Source organism: Panthera pardus, unplaced genomic scaffold (assembly GCF_024362965.1).
Source record: "Panthera pardus isolate Hobbes unplaced genomic scaffold, ASM2436296v1 HiC_scaffold_5, whole genome shotgun sequence".
In the NCBI taxonomy this organism is placed as follows: domain Eukaryota; kingdom Metazoa; phylum Chordata; class Mammalia; order Carnivora; family Felidae; genus Panthera; species Panthera pardus.
This window is the reverse complement of record NW_026526980.1, coordinates 4,693,943-4,708,353: the sequence shown is the minus strand read 5'-3', so window position 1 is coordinate 4,708,353 and position 14,411 is coordinate 4,693,943. Positions and strand designations below refer to the sequence as shown.

At 56.8% G+C, this 14,411-nt stretch overlaps 1 protein-coding gene across 2 annotated transcripts; it reads left to right on the top strand.

Moving 5' to 3' along the window:
* Nucleotides 1-487: 487 nt before the first annotated feature.
* Nucleotides 488-13,061, top strand: DEXI (Dexi homolog). Of its 2 annotated transcripts, none has more exons than XM_019468581.2 (2): nucleotides 488-1,272; nucleotides 12,395-13,061. In XM_019468581.2, the coding sequence occupies exon 1, from the start codon at nucleotides 835-837 to the stop codon at nucleotides 1,120-1,122; it is 288 nt and encodes a 95-aa protein (XP_019324126.1). In that variant the 5' UTR covers nucleotides 488-834; the 3' UTR covers nucleotides 1,123-1,272; nucleotides 12,395-13,061. The 2 variants fall into 2 exon arrangements, with proteins under 2 accessions (XP_019324126.1, XP_053750549.1); XM_053894574.1 differs by having other exon boundaries at nucleotides 723-1,272; nucleotides 12,613-13,061.
* The last annotated feature ends 1,350 nt before the right edge of the window (nucleotides 13,062-14,411 follow it).

Sequence of the window (14,411 nt, the reverse complement as noted above, 5' to 3'; positions counted from 1 at the left end):
CAAGTAAACTGAGTCCCAAAGAGGCGTGACGCCATACCCAAGTCTAGGGGGTTGCTGAGAAGTTTGCGGTTTCCTCCAGCTTTCGTAGCCCTTAGGATACGTGCAGGTTCGAACTGTGTTCTGTCTCTTTCCCCTCCCGCTACTCCGTGGGGGATTCTCAGAGCGAATTGGATTTGAGACCTGGGCGGAGCCCGGAGCCAGGAAAGCAAGTCAGAGGCCAGCACCCCGAGGGGCGGAGCGAAGCGGTACCACCCCCGGACGTCTCGGACCAATGACCGCGGGCGTCGAGCAGGCCAATGAGCGCGGGCAGCGGGCGGCTGGCCAATGAGCGCGGGGCCGCTTGGGAGGCGGTGCTCGGAACGCGACCAGGAGGGCGACGCGGCGGCCGCAGCCATGGGTGCTGGGCCTGCGGGGCCGCGGAGGGGGCGCGAGGATCTGCCGGGCGGGGCTGAAGAGACAGCCGCCGGGACTGGCCCTCGTCGCTGAGCTGCGGTGGGGCCCCCGCCTGCTCTTGGAGGGCCAGTGAGCGCGAGCGGGGCGCGTCGGAGGAGCCGGGCAGCCGCCGGGCACCTCAGGGGGGCCTCCCTGGCTGCCGGGAGGATCGAGAGGGTCGTGTGGGCACATCTGGGGGTGCGTGGACCCCGCCGGGCGCTTTTCAGGGGCCAGGGAGCGTCTGCAGGGGCCGCGGCACACCGGCGGGGGCACCGCCGGGGCCCAGCGCCGCCTCGGTCGAGCCCCCGGGGCGTCCCTGCATGGCTGAGCTGCCCCCTTGCCGGCCGCCCGGGCGCCGCAGCGGCTGAGATCGCTGGGATCGCCGGGCCGCCGCCGCCCTGCATGCCCGGCGCCCGGGTCGCGGCCCACCTGGACGCGCTGGGCCCCCTGGTCCCCTACGTGCCGCCGTCGCTGCTGCCCTCTATGTTCTACGTGGGCCTGTTTTTCGTCAATGTGCTGATCCTATACTACGCCTTCCTCATGGAGTACATTGTCCTCAATGTGGGCCTCGTCTTCCTGCCCGAGGACATGGACCAGGCGCTCGTGGACCTCGGCGTGCTCTCCGACCCCGGTTCGGGCCTCTACGATGCCGACTCGGAGCTCGATGTCTTCGATGGTTACTTGGAGTAGGCTTGGCTACCGTCCTCCCCTCCCCCCCAACGACCCGCAACCCTCGGCCTGGACCGGCCGCCCAAATCCTGCCGCCGCTGCTGGTTGGGGGCATCGTTTGGGCCAGGGATGGGACCCCCAGGACGAGGCCCTCTCTGGCCTCCAAGACCTGTAAGTGCCCTTTCTGCGCCAGATGAGGATGGGTTGGGGCGCTGGCGAAGAAGAGGGTGGCATCTCCACACCGGACACACACCCTTCCCCCAGGCTTGGGATTCCTCCATCCACCTCCTGGAGGTCTATTTAAGATGCCAGGAATGGCCAGACCCCTGTTAGGCCCTTAGTTGGGGCTGCAAAGCTTTCCCTGGTGAAGGTGGACAGTCGTTGAGGGGAAGGGAGGCTGAGCCTGAATGGTGTTGGGTTAGCCACGGGACCTACTGCCACAGCTTGTGGAAAAGCCTTTGCACCCAGATCCCTTTGAGGCAGATCTGTCAGCACCTCGCCTCTGCCTCTGCCTCCATCTGGCTTGATGGTGACCTTGGTTTTTCCGGAATTCCCATAGTCCCGGAAGGATAAAGACTTGGAGTGTCAGAAGAGCTAACACGCTGGGCACGACCACCTTTGTCCCGTAGCCCTTTCGGGGACTGGGTGGGGACTTGAGAGCAAGGGCTCAGGGCCGAGGGCGTAGGAGGTGAAACCTCCTTCAGCAAAGTCTGCACTTCCTTTTGGCCTTGGGTTTGCTGCTGTTCGGGAGTCGGGTTTCAGGGTGCCGGGCAGTACTGCAGCTTGGATCTGCCAGGGCTGCCAGTTTTGAAGGTTGCTTTTGCAGACTAGGCAAGCTGGGGCTGGCTCCGCCTACGGGTTTTGCAAGATCTCAAGGAGGAGTAGGGGCCACAGGATCTTTGCACTGAGGTGTTAAAGCTCTGCCGCTGGGCTGCGACCAGGAAGCTGCGTGTCCTGCCCCACCTTGTGTGTCGATGGGAGGAACATGAAGGTCCAGGGAAGGAGGAGGGCTTGGCCACAGTCTCCCAGCCAGGAAGAGAGGCGACTGCACAAGATGAGAGGACATGCAGCACTCTTTGGCTGAGCCCCTCCGCTGTTCGGCCTGCTGCAGTATCACTAAGCGCAGGACCTCGAGTGGCAGCGAAGGGAGGATATCGAGGTAGCAAGGGCTCCTTTGAGAAAACAGACACTAATGCCACTCGCCCCACGCAAGCCGAGTTAACGCCCCTCCTCTTGTCGCCTGTCCTTTGCCAAGATGACCATAGTCAGAGGGAATGCCGGATGGGGCAGGACCCACTGGTGGTAGTGCTGGGGGCTGAGGGCTCCCCTGAGGGACGGACGGTGGCATTCTTTGAGAAAAGCTTCTCTTGAGCTCAGCGCGACCTTAACAAGAACCAGGTGCCAGGCAGAGTGCCAGCCACTTCTTGCATACCTACCCAGTCTGCCTACCTACCTGCCTGCCATCCATCCATCAATCCATGCTTTGATTGAAGAAAAATATTACTGAGTACATACTGTGCCTCGTGGGTGAACACAGTGAACAAGAGAGACTTAGGCCCTGGCCCTCCTGGCACGGGGAGAGAAGACACAAGCAGATTCCCAACCAAGATATCAGATTTTCTGGGAGCCATTAAGACATGTGGAAGGACCTGGGCCATCCTTGTTGAGTTCAGCCCCTTAGAACAAGTGCCTGGCATCTAGTAGGTACTCAGTAACTGTCTGTTGAGTGAGTAAAGCAGAATAGAGAGGGGCTGCTTTAGAGAGGGGGCATCAGAGAAGGTCTCTTCCAGGAGATGACATATTTGAGCTAGCCCTAAGTTGGTAGACAGAGCCAGACTGAAGATCTGGGAAAACCAATCCGGGCACAGGCAATGGCTCGTGCCCAGGCAGTAGGGTAGGAGAGCTGGTTTGTGCCGCCACCAAAATGAGGCCACTGTGGCTGGAGAGCAGCCCCAGGAGTGGTCAGTGGGGCAGGTGGGGGCAGACCCTACAGGACCTGGGGAGGCCAGGGGCCACGAGCAAGGGGAAGCCAGCAGAAGGTTTTAAGCAAGAGATGACTTTGGCAGTTGTGGGCAGAGTGGGTCATCGGCGCGAGTGTGGATCAGGGAAGCCGTTTGGGAAGTGTGTAGTTGCCCAGGCTGGAGGCGGCGGGGGCTTGGAGAAACAGACTGAGAAACCACCTTGCGAAGCTAGAATCTGTAGGACTCTATTCAAAACCCGTCCCGAGTATTGATCGTTCACCGTGCCTGGTGCTAGGCCCTTTGCACCTGCTTCCAACCAGGCCCCAGGCTAGGCCTTGGAGAGCCTAAGATGACTCTCTGCCTCCAAGCCAAGCGCTTGACTTTGAGACAGCGTAAGTTGGTGAAGAATGTCTCATTTTATCTCTTCACCACATCAACAGAAACACTTCCCCTTCCAAATGAAAACATTGGCATGCTCTGAACCCAAAACTTAAGCCCAAATGCTTCATCAAACTTCACAGCAAAGGCTGTTTGAGCAGAAGCACCAGGAAGCATGTCTCAGGGACACCCTTGCAAAGCTGTCAGAGTGGCGGGGCCCAAGCTGGGAGGCAGGAAGGCCTGGGGCTGGGGGGCAATACTCGAGCCCCATGGAGCGGGGAAGTCACGCACAGCGGTCCTTCTGCCCCAATCCCGAATGCAGGCCTAGGCGGCCTTGGCCCCGGGACCGGGGAAGCCCAGACCCGGGTAGCGGAGGGTGGCCAGTAACAGGAAAAGCCTCTGGGAGAGATCCAAAAATGGTCCGACTGCACCGCATCTGTGGGCCCCTTTCTGTAAGCAGAGGAACATCAGTAGTCAGATCTCTTTCCTCCTGGCTCGTTCTCACGCGGACACATTCTCAATGTTACGCACGACAAGGTCATAGAAGCACTGACGGGGGTGGAGGGCTGGCCAGGCAGCAGGGACTGGGGAGGATCTCGGGGTGCACTCACTTTCTCTCCTCTTTTTCCTCTTATATGTGTATGAACATGATACCGTTCATCAAACATTTGTTTGAAGGAGGCAGTATTAGGGTTGTGATTAGGAGCACGTACCTGGTTCAAATCCCACTCTGGGCTCTGACCTTGGGCATGTCACGTCTCTCTCTGTGGGTCAGTTTTCTCTTCTAAGGAGCGGGGGAAATGAAATCTATCTCATTGTGAGGTTTAAATGGGATAGATGTAAAGCTCCTAGGCCCTCCTGTGTCCAGTCAGTGATCATATTCATGTTAACCACTGTTAGCATTAACAGATGTAATGGAAAGTGTGTATGCTCAGGCTTTGGCAAATGTATAAACCTGCCTGTGCACTCCTACATGAATATTCACCTCCCCCAGTGAGCCACGGAGGACTGCCTTCCTGAGCGCTGGGTGGGTTCGGGTCTGGGCTCCTGAAAGAGAATTCCCCCACTGTCTTCCCAGCCCGGGACCCTCAGGAGACCTTTCCCACTGCCTGTGGTCTCCCAGGGCCACCAGATCTGGGCCCCGTAGAGTCGAGGCTGCACTTTTCCTAGAGTGTTAATCGTTGCCCAGCAGCAGGAAGTGGGGAATCAGGAGCTCCCTCCTTCCCAGGAGAAAGGCCCCTGCGGCTGGCCTGGGAGCCTTCGGAGAGTCCTCACATGCCAGCGTTTCCGATGCAGAGGCAGGGCAGCTGGATTGATTCGTCCCTGTTCTGGCACGGAGGGAGGGCTGTGGGAGAGAGCCTCTCTGCACCGGAAACGGAGAGCCTACAGGATGTTGCTGTCAGTCACTGGGGCCTGGTGTAGCTCAGATTCGGAGCTCGGGTAACCAGACCGTCGGGCTACCTATTACACGGTCTCCTGGCTTCTGGGTCCTGACCGGGTGCCACGGCTGCTCCTTCTGATCTACCCGCCCTGGTCCCCTCCGTGCTAGTTGGCAGCCTGTGCCATGAGCAGAACACCCAGGCTGGTGTGTCAGTGCCCTGCTCAGAAACCCAGAATTTCTGCAGGGACGTGGACAATAGATTCAGGTCACGGGAGATCCCTCAGGCAGCTGGTGGAGCTCCTGGGGGGGGGGGGGGGGGGCGGGGAGGGGGAGGAGAAGTGTCACGGCAGAGGAGGGAAACCAGATAGCTGTGGTCCAGGCAAGAGACAGGTGCTGATGGCAAGGGGAGGCAGGTGCACCCCTGGCCTGGCCGACTTTCCACTCTGTCCACCCGCTAGGTTCACCTGGAAGACCGCTGGCCGTGGGACGCATGGGTGCCGGCTGCCCCTCTGGGCGGAGAAGGCCCCATTAGGGAGGGGTGAGGAGCCAAGGAAGCAAAGCTGAGGAAGACAGCTGAGCTCCCCAACCCAGTGCTGGGTTTGCAGGGGCTCGCGGGGGTGGGGTGGGGGGGCTCCCAAATCCCGACCTTGGAATAGCGCTCGCAACTCTCCCAGGCCTGCTGCACAGACCCTGTCGCTCCTTTTTGCTGAGTTTTTTTTAAACCAAACTTTACCTTGAAGTAATTTCCCAATTAGGCAGAAGTTTCAAGAAGAGTGCAGAGAACTCCCCTGTAGTCCCCACCCAAAGTCACCAGTTGCACGGATTGACATGTTGCCACATTTGCTCCCGAACACAACACGTGCTTGCCCTGCGTGTGTGTGTGTGTGTGTGTGTGCACATACGTGTATGTGTGCAGTTACTCACCTGAGCCGTTTGAAAACGGATTGCAGACCTCATGTTCCTTTACCCCTAAATGTTTCGCTGGCTGTGTGCTTAGCTCAAGGACATTCACTGCCATGACCACAGTCACAGTTGTCAACATCGGCAAATTTAACACCGTTGCGAGCCTATGAACCAGATTCAGTCTGTGACTTTATTCAGATCTCACCAATTGGCCCAATAGTGTCCCTTTCACAATAGAAAGGCAGAGTTGAGGTCCCAGATCCCATCCCAGATCACCCTTGGCCTTAATTGTTATGTCTTTTGAGTCCTCCTCGATCCCGACCAGCCCCTCATTCTGTCTTAATCTTTCAGGACATTGACATTTTGGAGGAGCACAAGTCTCAATTTGGGTTTATCTGATGTTTACTCTTGAGATTAGGTTCAGATGATGCACTTTTGGCAGGAACCCCGCGGAGAAGTGAGTGAGTGCCCTTCTGAGTGTATGGTTATCAGGAGACACATGACGTCTGCCCCACTACTGGTGATGTTAACTTTGATCTCTGGCCTAAGGTGATGTCTACTGGGTCTCTCCACTGTAAAGTTCTTGTTTTTCCCTTTATCACCTGCCGTTGTGATCAAACTAGTTTTAATATTTCATCTTTCAAAAATCTACTTTTTTATGTGAATTTACTTTTTTTATGTTTGTTTATTTTTGAGAGAGAGAGAGAGAGAGAGACAGAGCATGAGCAGGGGAAGGGCAGAGAGAGAGGGGGAGACAGAATCGGAAGCAGGCTCCAGGCTCTGAGCTGTCCGCACAGGGCGCCACATGGGGCTCGAACTCACGGACCGTGAAATCATGACCTGAGCTGAAGTCGGACGCTCAACCAACTGAGTCACCCAGGCACCCCTATTTAAATTTATTTTTAATGTTTATTTATTTGTGAGAGTGAGAGAGACAGCATGAGTGGGGGAGGAGCAGAGAGAGAGGGAGACACAGAATCCAAAGCAGGCCCCAGGCACTGAGCTGTCAGCACAGAGCCCAACACAGGGCTCGAACCCGTGAGCCATGAGATCATGACCTGAGCGGAAGTCAGAAGCCCACCTGACTGAGCCACCCAGGCGCCCCTATGTAAATTTATTTTTAAAGGGATGTTTATTTATATCGCTGAAAACAGAAAACCAACATTACTAGGCATGGATGAAAAAGTGAGTGCCAAAGTCATTAACCTCTGGCCGCATACCAAAGCCAGCTAAAGGCCTGGGGCCTCTGGGCTGCTCTTTGTTATGGGAGACCAGCCACTGTCCGTAAGATAGGGTAGTGGTCGCACCTGCGGAAAGGCTCATGCACATTAGATGAGAGTGTGAAGGGGCGTGTAGTCAAATCCTGAATGACGCTGACGGTGTTGATGGTGTGTCAGACCCAGAGGGGACTCAGCCCGGGGCCTTCCCCTTTCCTCCAGTCCTTGTCTCCTCTTGGGGCCAATTACCAAGGAAGATGTGTCTGTTTGGGTGGCCTTTGAAGCAGCCCTGGGTCAGGCACCCAGTGAGTCGAGGCGATACTGGTGCCCTCACAGCTGTCATCCCAAGCCTGGGAGTGGCTGGGACTTCCGGTTCCAATCACCACCCCACCACCCCTCCAAGGGGAAGGCTTCATTCCTGGATTCCTTCCTGGCCTTGGCTGGGTGGTTAAAAATAGCTGCCTCTCTCACATCTCCTAGCTTCCCCTAAGCGTCACCCATGAAGCAGGCAGGGCTGGGCTCATTAGCTCCACTATACAGGGAGGGAAACTGAGGCTTGGGTATGGTCAGTGACTCAGCCCAGATACCCAGCTATGAGGTGGCCAGTTGGGCCTCCTAGCCTCGCTCCCCAGTGCCTCCTTGACGTTCTCTGTCACTCTTGGGCACCTGCTACTTTTCCCTTAGACCAGAGAAACCAGGCTGAGGCTGCTTCACAAGCCGGGGGTATCTGGCTAGCACTAACCGTTGCGTTTTCATAGTATTTTTTTTTTTTTTAGCATTGCCTTCGGTGTGTGACGAATGATACTGTTTTTTATTCATGAGAGTGACATAAAGTTTCCTTTAAAAAAAATTTTTTTTAAAAGTGCATTGATTTAAAATACCAAATAAATAATACTCCAGGCAGTTCTTAGGCAAGACTCGAGGGCAAAAGCTGCCATGTCTTAGGACCAACCAACTGGAGACACATTTTGGACCAAGAATCATCACAAAACTGACAACTGATGAGTGTCAGCATCTGGCACGGGAACCAGACCTGGGTTCGAGAAAACCGACCCTTGCTTCTCCAGAGCGCTGGCTTCCCTGGGGGACACGGGGGACCCAGGCGGCTTCTCCTTTCTGAGCCCCTTCCGGCCGTGAACTCTAGGACCAGACAAGGCAGAGGTCCCTCTGCGGCACAGCCCGTCACTGAGACCACAGCGGAGACGCAGGGCGTTTTGGTTCTGGGTGACATCTGTCTGTAGCTGCTTTAATTGGTTGGTTGGTGAGCAGTGGGTTTCCGGTAGGCGAGGGCCTTGGAGGACGAGAGGGCTACTGTTTTCAGAAGGCCCCCCAGCACGGAAGAGGTGCCCTGCCTGGTGTGTTTTCTAGCTGGGAAGTGATGGAAGGAGGGGAGGGGCCGCTCCTTACCAATGCCTTATGTATCGTAGGCATTACACCAATGTGATTTCATAGCCTCACCACAAACATTCCAGGGAGGTAGGCACTGTCCTCTGGTTTCAGATGAATAAACAGGCCCCGAGAAATTAAGTTAATTTTGCCTGAGGTCACACGGCTAGGAGGGGGCAGAGCCCGAATCCCCACAGATGAGCCTTGCCCTGACTGCCCTGAGGAAGCCCGCAGGATGGCTGAATCGAGAAGAGAAATCTCCTTTCAGCACGTCCAGGGCATTGCCCCACCAGCACCACTCAAGACACAAGGGCCATTTTCTCACTTAAGCCAAATGCCAAACCAGGCGGCTTCTCCACCGAGGTATTGAGCTGACACATTGTTCTTAAAATGGCTCAAGTGCCCAACTGTCATTCTTAATGACCGAAATGAGTCAGCTGGCCACTCCCTCTGTCCGGATCCGGGGAGTAGCACGGAATGAAAGGTTTACAGCTTCAGAAAGAAAGAAAGAAAAAAAAAAAAAAAAAACAGCCATTGGCCAATGAACTGTCTGTCCTGCACTAAAGATACTAGAAGGTTGGAGAACGCCCTGCCTTGGATTCTGCAAGCCGAGGCTCCAGGATGCTTTCAGCCTGAGGCTTTGGGTGCCCTGCAAGAAGGCGATGAATGAACCTCAGATCAGACTGCGGAGGGGAGGTTCAAGTCCTGGCTCTGCCCTCTGCGAGCTGTGTGGCCTTGAACAAATTGCTGAACCCTCTCTGAGCCCCATCTGAAATTCCGGATGATGAGCCTGCTTGGCCCCACCTCCTGAGGTGCTTCTGAGGCGTAAATGAGCTAGGACCTGCGTTAAAGCACATAGCACGAGGTAGAGTTACCACCTGTCGTTGACATGCTCAAGATTCTCGTTGAGGGGCTTGCTGTGGAGGCCAGACTTGCAAGTTAAGGAACCAGGGGATCTTAGCAGCCACGGCAGGTGGCACAGATGAGTGGTCTCAGGACACCCTCCAGAGGACACACAGACCTGGGCTGTCTTCAACTTGCTGTGTGACTTAGGGCAGGTCACCCGCCCTCTCTGGGCCCTTTGTGGAATGAGTGTGACTGACTGATCAGGGTCTCTCACACCCCACATGACACCAACAATCGCTGCTGTAACGTCTGAACTGTTATTTGTGTCACTGTTTTCTTTAAACGAGCTCTTTTTAAAGTGAAGTGATGTCCTGGAAAGACCGGGTCCTGGAAAGACCGGACCCGTATATTCCTATCAGAAGTGAAACCCAGCAACATTTGCCATAAATAGGTGACCCTGCAGATAGCACAGTGAAAACAGAGCCGTGGTGAATACAGCTGGAGCCGGTGCCTGCGGAGCCCCGGGCCTGTTCAGTTGGGAGATTAGCCCATGTGAGAGACACAGGCCAGCCAGACCGCCGCTTGCCTGGACCACCGTGCTGGTGGTAGTCACCAGGATTGGGAGAGGAGTGAGCCCCCATCCGGGGGGATGACTGTGTGCTCTGACATCCTGTCCACACAAGTCTGCAATGGGCTTAAATATGATCCCCGGTGTTGGAGGGCTCTAGAGTGAGCCCTGCTCTCAGGAGCACCCCCGCAGGGAACCCCAGAGGTCCCTCGGAGGGAGGGGAAGCCAGGGACACCTTTCTAGACAGCTGAGCTCCCCAGTGCTCTGGCCACACCCCTGGCTTCCCCTCTCCATGCCAGATCCAGTGGGGAGGGGGAGTGGGGCCCCAGGACGCGAGGACTTGGCCTGTGTCATCAGCGGGAGTCAGGGAAGGTCTCAGAGCAGTGGAAGGGTGTGTTCCCAGCTGGCCTCTAGGATCTGGCAGAGAAGGCGAGAAACTTTGCAGATTTGGCCCCTCCCCCTCCTCCACCAAGGCCTGCCTTCTTGCTCCCTTCCCCCACCCCACAGGAACCTGGGGGGGGGGTGGGGCACGGGTCTAGGACCTGCTGTGCTCTCACTGCCAGCCTGCCCGCGCCCCCCACCTGGCGTGTTCTTCATGCATGGCCTCACCCAGACTCTGTGCTCCATCTGTCCCCGTGCTCTGTCCTGTCTTTGACCTTCGGCTGCAATTGTTCACAAGATTGTGTCTCAAAGGCATGACTGCATTTATCATGGGGTCCCCAGCCCCCGGCTCAGGACCTGGCACACAGGATGTGTGAAATTAGGTAGGGTTGAAAATCTCCAGGGGCACGAAGCCCTGGGGAACTGAGCATCCCAGACAAGTCGCTTACTGTCTCTGAACCTCAGTGTCTTCATCTGTAAAATGGAATCGTAATAGTGTGTCCCTCCGGGAGCTGTTAGAGCTGAATGAAATGACGTGTGCCATGGGCCATCTTGGGCATGCTGTCCCAGGAGTGGACCCTGGGACAAAGATTCAAGGGCAAGTCGCTTATTTGGGAGGTGATCCTGGGAACCACTGGTAGGGAGTGGGTCGGTGAGTCGGGAAAGGGTTGTGTCATCCAGTATGTCACCACTGCAGGCCTGGGCTCAGTCCTGCTCAGGGACTCTGGGGGCCAATGTAGGGGTGAATATGGCTCAGTCGCCTCAGCTGTGGAGTGCAGGAGCTGGGGCATTGATTCACCACCTTCCTGGCCATCACTGGTTGGAAGGCAGCTGTGGGGGGACCTTGGCTTTGCCTGCGGGACACCAGGCAGCCCTCGGGCAAAGAGGCAGGTCAGCATGCCCTGGAGGGGTGAGTGGAGGGAACAAGCGAGGCACCCGCAGCCTACGCCCTGGGCTCGTGGCACTTAGGTGGCTGCTACCTCCTGAGCTTTTACTGATTGTGATTGTTGTTACATCCAGTGCCAACTCCGCCTGTCACAGGTGTGTGACTTAGGCAGGTCACTTGGCGTCTCTGAACCTTGGGGAGATGCATGTCTCAGTGGAGGTGGTTCTGCTCCCCCCAGTGGCCCTTGGGAACGGGACAAGGGTACATTTTTAGTTGTCGCAGTGCCCGGGGGTGCTACTGGCATTTAGTGGTCAGGGACCTCGGGGGGGGGGGGGGGGCGGGGGGGGTGCTGACAACCGTCCTGCAGGGCCCAGAACGCCCCCCTCCACCTCAGAGAATTGTTACACCTCACATGTCGGTGAACCACAGTCCGTGTCACGTGTTTCGCATAGAGGGTCTATCGGATGCGTGACGGCATTTGCAGAAGTGAGCCAGCAGAGATGAGGCACAGAACTGGGGCAGGAGGGCAGGTGGGGAATGGAAGACGCCGCAGAGACGCCGCCACCCAGCCGGACGCAGAAAGCGGAGGCTACGGGAAACGGCGAGCCGCCGAGGGGCCTGGCCGCGAGGATGATGCCATGTTCTCGGAGGACGAGCCCGGTGGGGCTGCGGAGTAGCTTGGCGACCGCCGGCCGCAGCCTTCCCGTAGCCTGCGTCGCATTTTCCAGGCGGGGCGGGAGGCGGGGCCAAGCCCCGCCCACGACCCGAGCTTGCTCAGCTGCCCTGGGGTTCAAGTGGGCCAGCAGGCTCTGGGTGACCCCTGAGCAGGCTGCCCTCCTTCCTCGGGTCCCGATCCCCCTCGTCCCTCCCAGGGTGGACAGTCCTTCCTCTCCAAAGGGAAACTGTCCTGGTTCTCCAGTCCAGGCTCCTTAGAAATCAGGCGAACTTATTGTTACAAAGTTATCGTAATGGGGGGCCAGGGCGGGGGGGTGGGGGGCCTCAGTCGGTTAAGCGGCCGACGTTGGCTCAGGTCATGATCTCACGGTTCGTGGGTTTGAGACCCGCTTCGGGCTCTGTGCTGATAGCTCGGAGCCTGCTTCTTATTCTGTGTCTCCCTGTCTCTCTGCCTCTCCCCCACTCACGCTCTGTCTCTCTCGAAAGTAAATAAACTGGGGGGAAAAAAAAAAGGTATTAGTAAAAGTTGTAGGAAAACACCCCCAGCCCGAATCTGGAGCTTCTGATGGTTTCTGAATGCAAGAGATGGGGGAAGGCCTCCCTGCCCGCCTTTGGCCTCCCGGGGCCTGGAGGTCGGACCCAGATACACCACCAAATGGGTGGCGGGGGCCGTGCTTCTGTGCCAGTAACACCCCTTTTCCTTCTCGTTAGGCCTGCTTCCCCCGAGAGCTCCATGCCAACAGAGAGATTTCTGTCCGGACCCAGGAGGGTGGGGCAGAGAGATGGAGACTGAGAGCCGAGGCCCGGAAGGCCTGTACCCCTGTCCCCGGGGAAAGGCAGGGGCGTCCGAAGACCTCCCCCCCCCTCAGCGTCGCACAAATGGCCTTGCCTTGGCTTCTGACCTTCGCTGCGGCGATGGATGTTTACAGGAACCCAGCCAGAGTCTGCCTCCCCGCTCTTCAACCCCGACCGCTCCTGCTTCTCCACACTTCATCTTCCGAGAGGATGCTTCAAGCTGCGGACCCACTGCGGAAGCCACTCCCAGCTCCGTTGGAGGCCAGCGGAGCCCAAAGCTTGGCCAGGTTTGGCCCCGAGGCTGGTCTTAGATGCAGTGACTATTTCAGGGAGTAAGTCAGAAGGAAAAGAAGCCAAGGATCATGTCGGGGGTGAGGGTCGGGCTTGACTTATTCATTTCAAGTTGCTCGTTCTGCATCAAGTTGCCAGGACTGATCCGTCATGCGGGGGGGGGTGCCTCGCTGCTCCGCTGGCCAGAAATGTTTTTGCAAATGTGAGCGGTATGAATACTTGATGTCGGTAAGCCTGTAAAAGCAATACTTAGGAGGCTGACTTCTTTCAATTAAAAAATGTATGCAACCAACTCCAGCCTGTGGGGGGCCCTGCCTATTTTTGGGTTTTTCTCTTTGAGATTTGGGAAAGGAGCCTGATGCAGGACCCCGTGCTTGACAAAGGGGCAGAAGAGGCCAGGCTTCTCCAGCTTGGGGCCAAGCTGGGCTGGCGTGGGAGTCCAGGCGGAGAGGCTGGGCCCAGCCTGCGGGGCGTGGTGGCCCGGATCCCAGAGACGCACCCAGAGACTTGTGCTAGGGATGATAGAACGAGCGCGGGGAGGGAAGGAGACACCATCACGTGCACACGTGTTAAGCAAGGTACAAGGATTGGTGCGTTGTGTGGGTGGGGACACAGGTGGCGGGGGGGGGGGGGGTCAGGCCGCCCGCAGAACTTCAGGGAAAAGGCAGCTACAGTGCCCCCTGTCTCCCTGTGCTTCTGAGAAAGGGCGCCAGGGAAGGTGACCAGGACATATTTGAGAGACCCAAGGAGAGACGTGAGCCTGCGAAGGGAGATGCTTTCATGGGGCGAGAGACCGGAGGGGAAAGCTGAAGATTTATTTAAAAGATGCAGTAGACGTGGAATCAGGCCATCAACGCACAGCGTGACTCCAGACAGATGCCCCGGCCCCTTCTCCCACCCAGCGAGTGGCGCCCTGGGAGCGATTCCAGCATGCTGTGCCCATGCCTGTGGACACCCACTCCCCCAAGGAAAGCGGAAGGCAGGCTTGCCTCCTGACTCCCTCCTCTACAGGGGTGTGGCCTTAGGCAAGTCACTTCTGAGAAATGGGGACAGTAATTTACGTACCTCATAACGTGACTTGGTGCTGATTACAAAGGTCCCCACTGGGCTCACATGGCTCCATATCAGGACTCACAGCTTGGCAAGCAGAGCCCACAATGGTTTGCAGCCCCCATGTGCCCCCTTGTCCAGGTGCCTTTGTGCAGTGCACAGACCGCCCAATCACACCAGACAGCCCTACCTGGGGAGTTTTTTTTAATTGACTAAAATACATGACTTCCCAGAGCAGGCACCTTGAGCATTCTATTGAGTATGCTACCGCGCCCTCAGCACATGTTTGTGGAATGAAAAAAGCAAAGAAAGCAAAGTGGTGAGGATCATTCATTCCACAAACATTTAGTGAGCACTTACTATGTTCAGGCACCTTGCTGGGTGCAGAGGACAGAGCAACGAACAAAGCAGATAGGTGACCGGCCCTACAGAAGCCCACATCCCAGAACAAAAGCAGACAACACAACAAATAAACATGAAAAAGAAACGACAGACCAATTTGGAGAGTGGGAGTGAGGGGACATCTATTCAATAGGGGTGGTCTGGTAGACCTTCCTAAGTTGCTGCTGTCCTTTAAACGGAGTCCTACAGG

Excerpts from the sequence above, each read along its gene's own strand:
- DEXI (XM_019468581.2), top strand. The coding sequence starts at position 835 with ATGCCCGGCGCCCGGGTCGCGGCCCACCTGGACGCGCTGGGCCCCCTG.